This window comes from Delphinapterus leucas, chromosome 11, assembly GCF_059928025.1.
Source record: "Delphinapterus leucas isolate spDelLeu-1000000601 "Yukka" chromosome 11, BTC_Dleu_Yukka2, whole genome shotgun sequence".
NCBI classification, from domain to species: domain Eukaryota; kingdom Metazoa; phylum Chordata; class Mammalia; order Artiodactyla; family Monodontidae; genus Delphinapterus; species Delphinapterus leucas.
This window is the reverse complement of record NC_143139.1, coordinates 90833961-90846462: the sequence shown is the minus strand read 5'-3', so window position 1 is coordinate 90846462 and position 12502 is coordinate 90833961. Positions and strand designations below refer to the sequence as shown.

Genomic DNA, 12502 nt, shown 5'->3' with positions numbered 1-12502 from the left:
CAAGGGGTCCCTTTCCTCCACATGCTCACCAGCACTTGTTATTTCTTGTCTTTTTGATAATAGCTATTCTAGCAGGTGTGAGGTGGCATCTCATTGTGGTTTTGACTTGCATTTCCCTGATGATTAGTGATGTTGAGCACCTTTTCACGTACCTGTTGGCCATCTGCAGGTCTTCTTTGGAAAATGTCTATTCAGATTCCCTGCTCATTTTAAAATCAGATTGTTTGTTGTTTTGTTATTGAGTTGTATGGGTTCTTTATGTATTTTGGATATTAACCCCTTATCAGATACATAATTTGCAAATATCTTCTCCCATTCAGTAGGTTGACTTTTCATTTTGTTGGTAGTTTCTTTTGTTGTGGAGAGGCTTTGTATTGACCTTTATTCTTATCATGGAAACTATAAAGAGAGGAACTCTTCACATGATATTAAAAAAATTTTCCCCCTTACTCTATGGAAATCTAACTCAAAGCAAGGCAGTTTAGGAAAACCTAACCTGGATGAGGTAGAAAATCATGTGGCCTTGACTTCTCTCAACTGGTCATATCTCTCAATTCTCAGTCTGGCCTTAGTAAAATTCTTGAAAGTCATCTTAAGATTGCCATGTTGTTTTCTGACCATACCTTCGTAAATCTTCATTCTCTCTCCCTGGAAGGCCCTTACCTGCCTCATTTACCTCAGTAAACTCCTGGAGCTCATTCTCCACGATACCTTTGAGAGGCAGCCATTCCTCTTGTGTCTTCTCACTCTACCTGTATACTCTGCCATATCACATAGTACACATAACTGTGTTTATTTGTCCTCCAGTGCCCGCCTTTTGAGACTTACCAGCTGGCATGTGGTAGGTGTTCAATAAATATTGAAAGAAAGTATGAATGATTTGGCATATTTTCTGAAAAACAATAGCTATTTTCTACGGATTAAAAGTTAATGATAATAGTTGATATTAGTAGATATATTTTAACTTTTTTCAGAAGTGATACTTTGTGTTAATTTCTCAGTAAACCCAGGAACGTATTTACAGCAGGGGGCTTATTGTGGCAGTAGGCAAGAGGGATGCTAACTGGTTTACATGGGTACCAGACATGAGCCCATGGCCTCTTTAGCATGGTCCTCTAATAGCTGATTTAATATTAGTGGAATCTCTGGAGAAATACTTTGAAATGCTCTCATTCTGTGTGCAGAATGTGAGATCATAAATAATCTAATGTACAGATCTTGACTGCACAGGGTTTATGGATTAAAATCAGCAGATGAGACTGTGTAGGCATTAGGACCTTATGACTGGGACAGTGTAGGCGTTTTGACAGTGATAATTTTGTTCATCTCAAATATTATAAAATTTAATTCTAGAATATGTTATCTGAAGTTTTATCATTTCACTTCGGCATGTAATTTCTCAAGCCAATTTTAATTTTAAAAGATCTGAGTAGAATCATTGCCATGTGTCCAGAAGTTTAGACTAATAGGATTAGGATAATAAATTAGTAAGTACTGAGTGCCTGCTCAGCATTTAAAACTGTTAGTATACCTAAAAAGTATGACTTTGACCTTGATGTCAAGCAATCTGTATTTTATTTTATTTATTTTTTAATTTCTTTTGGCTGCACGGGCTCTTCATTGTGGCATGCGGGCTGGGTTCTCTAGTTGTGGCGTGCAGGCTCCAGAGCACATGGGCTCAGTAGTTGCTGCACATGGGCTCAGTAGCCCTGGGGCACGTGGGATCTTAGTTCCCCGACCAGGGATCGCACCCACATCCCCTGCATTGGAAGGCGGATTCTTGACCACTGTACCACCAGGGAAGTCCCGCAACCTGTATTTTATTGATGACATAAGAAATCACAGATACAAAGTGATTTCTGACTGTTTCTTTCCAACCCCAACTGTCTGTAAATGGGAGGCCAAGCAGAAAAAACACAGGCTTTGGAGTCCAAACACATCTGGGTTAGAATCTTAGGTTTTAAAAAAATTAAATAACAAATTATATAACCGTGGTCACATTGACATCTCTGGAATTGTTGTTTCTCTGTTTGCAAAGAGAGGTAAGAATATATGCGAGTTGCAGTTTTTTGGTTTTATTTTTGAGAATTAATGACAACCCATATAAAACCCCTGGCACATAGTAAGTGCACTCAGTGTGTGTTTGAATGAAAGGAGTAGGTAAATAGAGCTTTATTTGCAGTAGTCCACTTAGTCCAGACCATTCTTGATAGGTGTCATAATGATAACTAATGTAAGTCAAGCTCCATAATTGATTGGATGGGCAGTCTTGGAAACTGTGCTTCAGTCTTCCCATTGTGGAATAAGGTGACTGACCTTCTGTTTGTTTAAGAATGTTGCGGAGAACTTTTAGAAGAGTGTTCATCATAGTTAGCCTGTGGACCCGTCTGATTAGTGGCGTCCACAGTAAAGGTTTCACACAGGGAGTGGCTTGTTATGAGTCCACGTGGAGTGAAATGAGGAGGTACAAACCTCAGCGATGGGCTAGTCATGCTGTGTTCCTCCTCCCCCTGACTGCCCCCCCCCATGTGAGTTTCCGTTGTTTATTAGCAAATACCGCATCCTTTGCTGCGTTCTATAGCAGTTCTGAAGCTTAGTCTGGATGCCTGTATGTTAACTGGTGGGGCATTTTGACTCTGCTGAATGTTCCAGATTGTTTAAATTCTGTTTGGGGCAAACGACTATTTATCGTACGAAATTATTTTCCTTTCATGTCTATTTTTTCACTGGAGAGTTGGTGCCCTGGAGCTGAGTCTCTGCCCTGCAGACCCAAAATACAGTTTTCCTGGGTGTGTCTTATTTTAATCCACCCCCTTTCATACTGTAAGGCTCTGACCTGCTTGGAGCCTTTCCTACTTGGTTACAATTGATGCTTTGTCCTTTAGAGTCATATATGACTAGCCACTGGGTTGACTCAGTGTTCAGCTATCAAATATGGCTCTGACAAAAAATCATTTCCCTAGAAATGGGCAGCCAAGCTGGAAAATGAAACCCTGGTCCATATTGAGTCATTTAGGGAGAATGAGTAGCAGTTTCAAAATTAGAGTTAGGACTAAGCAAAGAAAAGATAGGGCCAGCTCCAAAATTGAGAACTAGTCAAAGATTAGCTGGATTTTACTAGAAGTAGACACCCTTGGGGGAACTATCTGTGGTTCAAGAAAGTATGCATACATTGTGCCGTATCTAATGAGTATGGAGGGATAAGTTTCTAGAAGTTCATGTTCTTCCTCTGTGGATTATTGATTTCTGTTTATATTCACAGGAATTTCACTACTAATGATGTCAACTTACTCTATATTCAGTCCCTTTGGCCCAGGGACTTAAACTACTTTACATTAATTTTGTCAGTAATTCTTATAACATCCCTGTGTGGGAGCTGCTTTTGAGATGAGGGATGTCAGAACTTGCTCTAGTTTACATAGCAGGTCAGTCTCTGGGATGGAAAATTCGACCCAGGATTTGTGGTTCTAGGCTTAGCATGTTTGGTCACTGAAGTGTGCAGTCTTTCAACTTCACTTCTCTCCCCTTTTCCTCCTCCTTTTTTTCCTCTGCTGGAGGAAATAATATCAAGCAAATAGCGAGGGAATCCGGTCTTCTGAGTGGTTGGAGACTTAGGAATTCTGCCTTTAGGCATGGAGTTTCCAATCCTTGGCTTGGGATGGAAAGAAACAGCAGAATACCGATGCTCAGCCCATAACATGTCCTAACTGGTTTTTTGACCCGTGCATACTTTTATTTTTGTTCTTTTTTTTTTTTTTTTTTCTTATTGGGAGGAGAGGAGGGTGTGAGAGTTTTCTGTGTGCCAGCCTTATATGTGGGACAGTCAGATGTTTTGAATGCTCAGCAGATACTGCTTTGGGTTGGGGGCCAGAGAGAAAGAGGTGAAGCAGCCAATTCGGGGTGGGGTTGAGAGAAGGGTGGAATGTAGGAAGGAGGACGTTTCTCTGTTTTCTTAGTCATAGGACTCTGAATCCCAAGTAGCTAAATTTAGCTCAGGTTCCTGTTGAAAGCATCATTTTTTGGGGGCGGGTGGTAAGGGGAGAACGGAAAACCTTTTTGTGTATCCTGCTCCATGAAGCCAATAGGGAAGCAGGAGGAGGTGAGGTTGCCATAGAGATGGTAGCTGTGTGCAAGGGGAGAGCAGCAGGGTTTAGAATTCCAGGAAGGAAGAGAGAGTGATGTCATCAGATTCCATGGACCAGCCCAGGAACCCCTGTGAGGTTGGTGGGGAGTTGGGTGTGCGTGGGGGGTGGTGGATGGGAGTTTGTGCAGGGGAATTGTGGCTTCAGTAAGGTGTGGGGAGTCCAGTTCAAGCACAGAGGTTGGTTGTGTGGAATCGTGCTGATCTGCGTTAATGCCTGCTTTTTAAAAATCTGTAAATCATTCTGAATTTGCAGAATATTTTCTTTGTTGAAAAGGATATATTTAACAAAGGAGCTAATCTAGATGTAGGAATACAATACCTTTCTAGAGTTATATTCCCTGTAGTATTTGTGTGTGCCTTTATCCTCTGTACATGAGGGTATTTGTGCACCTATTTTGGATATATAGTTGCCTTTGTAGGATGCCTTTTATGGTGCTGCATGCAGTTAAATGCTTTATTAATGCCTGATTATTATATTTATTTTTCTACAGATGGGTGTGTATAAATAAAGCACACTTTTTATTTTTAAAAATTCTGGAAGGAAATCAAAGCCATTGCTTTTGCAGCAGAAAGGAGAACTGCATGCCTCAGGACAGTTGTTCTGAACACATGCGTGCGTGTCCGTACAGATAGTGAAGGGCAAATGTGTTTCTTTTGGAATGAGTGAGGGGCTAATATTTTTAAAAACAAATATAACAGAGTCTGTGCATCCAGATGAGTATTGTCCTTCAAAATAGTGAGTCACTTTGACTCTGGTGATGCAGCCACTGCGCGAACCATAAAGAACTCTCCTTTGGAACCAGCTTCAGAGACGAGTGACGAGGACAACATTTGTAATATCTAACATCACATTTTTTAATTTAAAAAGAATACCTAGCTTGATCAGACACTGGATTTCTTTGAATTGGCTTTTCCTGATTTGGGGTTGTCAAAAAAATCAAATCTGTGTTCAAATGATGAGCTTTTGTCCCAGTTAAAGATATTTAAAGTCATAGGTTTAGGTTCTGAAGGCATTTTCATTTTCAGATCAAGAGCTCCTAGATTATGTAGTTTAGCAGTGGCTGCATGAATGATGGCAGCATCTGAGGAATAAGAGCATAGCCTTCTCAGGGCACAGTCTTCTGAGGTGACCCATGTGGACTTATTTGTTCAACTGTGTTTGTTAAAATCAGTGACATTACCATTGGGTGATCGAAGCAGCATTTTGTGATGTGTCTGAGGGCACAGACTGAGGAACCAGATTGATTCAAGTGTGCACCCCTGTTCTGCTGCTCAGTGACTGACCTTGGACAAGTAGCGGTCTCTTGGTGCATTGGTTTCCTCGTGTCTAAAATGGGGATGATAGTGCTATAAGTACCAACCTTACAGTGTGGTGCTGAGGGAAAGTAAACTAATACAGAAAACACTTAGACATTTGGTATGTTCTCAATCAGTGTTTCCTTTGGCTATTGTCATTAATAATTAATTATACATTTCTTTGAATCACAGAATTATGAGGTAGAAGGTTTCAGACACCCTGAATGTCCAGGAGGGAGGGGCCTAGGAATCTATAATTTTTAAGTGATTCCCAGATGATTACGATGAACAGCCAGGTTTGGGAACCCCGCTGTGTGTAATCCGTTTTAAGTATGGCCCAAGCACTAGAAGTGTCATCATTTCCTGAAATCTTATTAGAAATGCAGAATCTCAGGTGCTGCCCCAGACCCAATGAATCAGAATCTGCATTTTTAACAAGATACCCTGCAGTGACCTGTATGCATGTTAAAGTTTAAGGAACACTGCTTTTCTTCTACCAGTGGGAGTAATTGGGTGATAACTACAGGTTAAAGATGGATTATTTCTCAGTTATTCCCATTGGTAGAAGAGAAACAGTCAGGCTAAGCCAGTGTGTAGATGAGCCTGCACTTCCCTTCCCTGTTGCTTAGCCTATAGGGATAAGTGCTTTTCTGGACTAAGTCACTGTGTACCATTTAACGGAAAGAAGAGAGTTATAATTGTGCCTCTGCCTCTACCACTTACTAGTTGTTTGGCCTTGATCTAGTCATTCAACCTCTCTGAGTCTCAGTGTCCTCAGCTGATAACGGAAATAATACCCAGACCATGCAATAATGTGCATGAAGTATCTAGCACGTTGCAGTGTCTGCACACATTAGTGCCTCCCCCTCCCCCGCCCCCTTCCCCCTTTCAGTGGTGATCTGTGTAGTAGTTCTGTTCCCTCAGAAAGGGCCACCAGTCGAGACCCAACACCATTCTCTCTGGGTAGTTTCCTTGCCTCTTGCCCTTCTTTCAGCTATCTCGAGCATCTCATTGTACTACAGAAAACCGTACGTATAGTTTTCTTCGCCACTTTTTTCTGTTAAGTGCCTTTTACTTAATGGAGACTATCTAAGAGGGCTGGAAGAACTATAGGAGTTGAATAGTGGAGCTGGTATAGGAATTAGGTGTGATGAGATCTGATAGAGGCAGCCCTTTCATGAATTCTTAGTAAGTTGACCATATGTTTTAGAAAATTAATTTGTATTTTAAAAAAATTGCTGTTTAAAAAAAAATAACCACCATGAATTCATATGATTTCATTTAAAGTCTTTTAGACTAGTTGCAAGCAAGAATTAACATGGCATTTATCAGAAGATCCTTGAATTGTAATGAGCATTATCTTTTTTCTGACCAGGGAATTAATATGATAAGGGGAAGTTCAGGGACTTGCTCTGGGGACACCAGAAGTAGATGGCAGAGAGTTTAGGTCAGAGGATTGGCAATCGTAGCAAGTAGGGCATTGGAAGCAACAGCAGGAGTAGGAGATAGAAAGGCCCATTGTCACTCAGCCGTATAAATCTTAGGGGACTGAGGGATAAGGCAGGATTGTGAACTCAAAGCGTATAATAAAAATTGTTATAATAACAGCTTTCCTCTATAAGGTGGGTACACTCCTAGGTGCTTTGTATATATTATGTGTAATCTTAACATCTCTGCAAGGTATAGGAATAATAGATCAGAGAGGTTGAGTAACTTGCCTTCAGTCACTCAGCTAATAGCAACAGAGCTCGTTTGAAATCATGTTGAATAGCAATGTGAGTGATGAGACTGTTTTAAAAGCTAAATTGAAATAGCAAATATATGCCAGTTAAAGTAAAATTTATTTTGTCTGTATTGACCTTTATGGCTAAAGGGTTAACATGTTAGCCTATCTCAGAGGGATTTTTGGAATGTTGCAGAATTATCCTTTTGGGATATATTTCCTTTATACTCTGAGGCTAATAAAGAGGTATCGTTTTTTTTTTTTTAAAGTCTGCAGTTCAGTGAAACAGCAGTTTCAACTGAATATCACAATACAAGGGTTGTTTGACCATGGGATTTTGACTATGACCCATGATAAGAGATCCATTTTACGTGACAACCTAGTGTATAGTTAGATGTTTATCTGTATGTATGTGACCAAAACACGTTTCATGGAATAATTTTTACCCTTACTAAACGTGAGGTACTTGATTCTTTCTGTTTAAAAATTCTTTTGTAGTCCAGTATAGTGATTCTTAAAGTGTGGTCTATGGACCTCATTTCCCCCGCCCACAAAGGTACCCAAGAACCTTTTAGGGGGGTCTTCAAGGTCAAAACTCTTTTCATAACATTAAGATGTTTTTTGCCTTTCCTACTATGTTGACATTTGCACTGGTGTTGTGTAAGCAATGATGGGTCGTCCTAGAGTGAATCAAGGCACCGGCACCAAACTGTACTGGTAGTCATTATTTTTTTTACCACCACACCCTTGTACTTAAAGGAGGGGCGAAAAAAGTCAGTTTCATTGATATTGTATAATGAAATGTGTCAATATTGAGAAGATCTTTATAACTTAGTGAACCAGTATTTTATAAACAAACAATGCAAGATGTTACGTAATCATGATAGGTGAAAATTCATTCAAAATGCAGGACAGGCCAATGGGTCTTATGAAAAAAATTCATTGATATGGTTTCAGATGTCACACTGCAACTAACTTTTAAGGAACTGTTACTTTTCAAGTTTTGGTGTAATATTAAGGAAGAATATCCATAGATATGTGAAAAGACTATTAAAGTACTCCTACTTTTTCCAAATACATATCTGTGGAAGGCCAGGTTTTCTTCATATACTTTCACCAAAATAACATATCACAACAGATTGAAGGCAGAAGCAGATAGCCATCTTCTGTTAAGTGGGATGTGAAAGATATTTGCAAAAACAAAATGTAAGACAATGGCACTGTTCTCACTAAATTTTTTGTTTTATAAAATATAGTTAATTTTCATAAAATGTTTTATGTTAGCATAATGGTTTATTATTGGTATTTTAAAGTGAATTAACAAATATTTTAAAAATTACGCAGTTTCAGTTTCTAATAGGCAAATACTAATCCTTATTAACTCCCATAAACAAAAGTTCTTTGGGATCTCTAGTAATTTTTAAGCGGGTAAAGGGATTCTAAGACCCGAAAGTTTGAGAGCTGCTGCTCTCATTTTTTTAATTTTTTAATAATGGTTGAGATCTCTTAAATTAAATCAGTCGTGAATGGGTCTTGACTCAGTTTGAAAATACACTGAGCCAGAGTTACAAGAATTGCATTGTGAAGGCAGGTAGCACTTTGCTAGATTTTACTAAAGTTGAGTTGATGTGGGAGAACACCCTAAGGTGCGAAGTAAATTGAGTAAAGTTTAGATCTGGAAATTAGCTATTTGCAGTCATCCTTCAAACCCCATCCAGATCTTGCCTCCCATGACTTCCCGTGTTTGTAATTTCTTCATGCCTTTCTCACTGCATTATCAACTTTGTACACTTGTTCCCTCTGGACCTTATATTTACATTTTATTGCATGATTCATGTTGTGCTTATTTACATGCCTGTCTCTCTTACTAGACTATGAGTTCCTTAAGAAAAGAATCAGTAACTTATTTGTCTTTCTATTTCTGCCATTGTGCCAGACACATGAATGTCCTTCAGTAAATATTTGTTGAAGGAATAAATAAATGGGGAGAAAAAGGGAATGGCCAGGTGAGGCCAGATTTAGAGTGTTTGGAACTTGATCATGTGAGCAATGGAGGGCCATTAGCATGGGAGTGATATGAGTGGTGTTTGATGAATTACCCTGGCCTGGTAAGAAAATTGGGAAGAGGTGGATGGAGACTACTGGACCAGCTAAGAAGCTATTATTCAGTTATTTAGGCTTGACTCAGATGACCCAGGCCTGGATTAAGGTGAATGCTTTTGCCAGAGGTAATGAAAGATATGTGTCCTGAAAAATATTTACAAAAACAGAAACATAATATTACCCCTATTACCTCATATTTATTGCATACTTATAATATCCTGAATATAGTTTTAAGGGCTTTATGTGTATTATCTCATTTAATCTTCACAGCATCCTGGAGAAGGTACTGTTATTATTCCTAATTTTTGATGGTTAAGTGAAAACAATATGTATTCGTTGTTGAAAAATTAGAAAATACAGATAGGCAAAAGAAAAAAAAAATGTATGTCACTCTATAAACCCAAACTCAACACCAAGACATAATCACTAAACATTTTGGGAAACATCCTTTTAGACTTAAGGGAAAAAAAGTTACGTGTATGTGCTGTAAATGCCTGAATATGAGGAAACTCTGTATATAAGGCTCTAAGTTGTTTTCCATTGAAAGGACAAGCCAACCTAAATATATAAATTTTTAGGGATGTTGATGAAATAGGCAAATGTCTTTAAAATACTGATTTTATTTATGCATACATGCCTATTCAAAGTCTTATATAATAATTTAGAAACATTTTATTTTCTATGGTTTTGGGAAGAAAATTTATACATACTCTACGGCATCAGTATCTGTATCATTGCTTGGAACCACTGAGTCTTCAAATCGTTTTCCAGGGTATATACTGAGATGTGGCACTTTTTTGAATCCATATCTGTTGTAGTCACTGATGATTTTATTTCAAGCTACAAGAACCCATTCAAATAACATCATTATCACCATATTGTATACTGCATTGCTTTTCAAAAAATGTTTTTATTGAGATGAAATTCACATAACATATTATTCGTCTTTTAGAAGTGAACAATTTGGTGTATTAGTACATTCACAGTATTGTGCAGACGCCACCCCTATCTAGTTCCAAACATTTTCCTCACCCCATACCTATTAAGCAGTCACCCTCCATTTCCCTTTCCTTCCATCTGCTTTCTGCCTCTATGAATTTACCTATTCTTGGTATTTCATATAAATGGAATTATACAATATGAGACCTTTTGTGTCTGGCTTTTTTCATGTACCATCATGTTTTCAAGGTCCAATCATGTTGTAGCATGTATCAGCACTTTGTTCCTTTTTAAAGTTGAATAATGTTCCTTTGTATGTGTATACAATTATTTATTCATTCATTCATTGATGGACATTTGTGTTATTTCCACATCTCAGCTCTTTTGCATAGTGTGTACAAGTACTTATATGAGTACTTGTTTTTAATTCCTTGGGGAATATACCTAGCAGTGGAATTGCTGGGCCGTGCGGTAGTTCGATATTTAACTTTTTGAGGAACCGCCAGACTATTTTCTTTAGTAGCTGCACCACTTTATATTCCTACCAGCAGTGTACAAGAGTTGGTCAGTTTATTTTTAATGAGGAGCACAATATGATGGGGAAAGTAAAGAGAAAATATGTGTGGCCTTCGAGTTTATTAGAGCTTTGTATCTCAGATTTTGCTTGGTAGACTTATTAAATATTTAGCATCATTTCAGCGCCAAGAATGAAATTTAGCTTGGGGAGATGTATCTAATCTATTTTAAGTGGCAAACAGACTAAGAAGTGAAGATCAGAGAAGTGAAAGAAGGGAAATTTAAATAGACTGTAAAATTCCTTGAGGGCAAAGGCCCTATTCATCTTTGTATCCTCTGCATTTAATAAAATACTTGGCATGTCATAAGCTGTATTGGGGGGGCGTCCCCAAGACTACCCCAGCTCCAGTGATTTGCTAGGATTTACAGAATTCACTGTATAGACATACTCATGGCTATGATTTATAACAGTGAAAGGATACAAAGCAAAATCACCAAGGGAAAAATTGCATGGGGTGAAGTCCAGAAGAAATCAGGCTCCAGCTTCCTAGAGTTCTCTTGCAGTTGAGTCACACAGGATGTGCTTACTTCCTTCAGCCAGTGGCGGCAGTGTTGTCTACCAGGGAAGCTCATCAGGCTTAGCGCTGAAAATTTTCTTTTTGGGGCACGGCTGGGAAGGGTTGTTCATGTAGGCACCCTCTGCCTAGCACATGCTCAAATTCTAGACTCCCAGGAGGAAAGCAGTGTTCGGCATAAACCGTATTGTTTGCACAGTTTAGGCACAGTGAGCCACTCTTACCAGTTCTGGGAATAGAACCCTCCTGATAGATATCTAAGTTCCCAGGCACCAGTCAAGGCCAACCAGCAAACTGCCCTTTCTAAGTATAGCAGCCAGGACTGCTTTGTTCATTCTTTTCCCGTACATAGATGTTTAGTTCTTTAAAAAGTGTTGCTAGGTTCTGTGAAGAAAAATAAATGCTATAGTAGGGAACCAGCAGGGACTTGAGTATCAGACCAACCTGGATTTGCATTATTGTAGACAAATTGCATCATTTTCTGAGCCTCAGTTTTCTTAATATTGAGAGATATATTACAGAGTTTTAGTGAGAATACAAAGTGATAACGTATAGAAAACATGAAGCATAATGACTGCCCTGTGTGAAATAAGTGGCTATTAGCATTTTGTTTCAGCTCATCTGTACCAATCTGGGTCCAATCAGGACAAAGAGACTATAAGTAATTTAAGCAAGGAATTTAATATAAAGGATTGTTTACTATAACAGCAGATTGAATTAATAAGGGATTGGATTGTAAGAGGTAAAGAGAACTCTAAGGAATAGCAGATGTAATACAATAGATATAAAATAATGGAATAATATGATTGATGATAATATATCATTAGTATAAAGTTAATTTGTAACAGCAACTATCCTTAGGGCTGAGATAAAGCACCCCCAAAGTGAGCTGTCTCTTAAAAAAAAGATGGGGTATTTGGGGTGGAAGTGGTGAGTGTAACAAAGAGCTACTGTCTGTCAGTTTTCTTGGTGGGGAGGTGGGACGAATTACCCTATGTTTTATTTTATTCTATTGTAGTGTGAAAGTTTAGTCTACCAGTTACCCATTGCACCTTCTGTTGGGCCTGTGTTGTTAGATACTACCGGATTCATATCCCTTGTAAGCCCTCTTATCTTCGGGTACCTTGAACCCTGTATGGTTTGGACGCGGAATGATGTCCTGTGGTTGCTAAGCAGTCTCTCTTCCTGACCCTACTTGTTGCTAGG

At 38.8% G+C, this 12502-nt stretch overlaps 1 protein-coding gene across 10 annotated transcripts in view; it reads left to right on the top strand.

Annotated features, from left to right (window-relative positions):
* RBFOX2 (RNA binding fox-1 homolog 2) overlaps positions 1–12502 on the top strand; it is a 256259-nt gene that overhangs the window by 56948 nt on the left and 186809 nt on the right. Inside the window, exon 1 of one of the 10 annotated variants that reach the window (XM_022599955.3) lies at positions 4161–4220. The exons of the other annotated variants lie outside the window; for them this stretch is intronic. Coding sequence (XP_022455663.1) covers positions 4179–4220 — 42 coding nt within the window. The 5' untranslated portion in view covers positions 4161–4178. Of the gene's footprint in view, positions 1–4160; positions 4221–12502 lie in introns of those variants that run through there. 10 annotated transcript variants of the gene reach the window in all.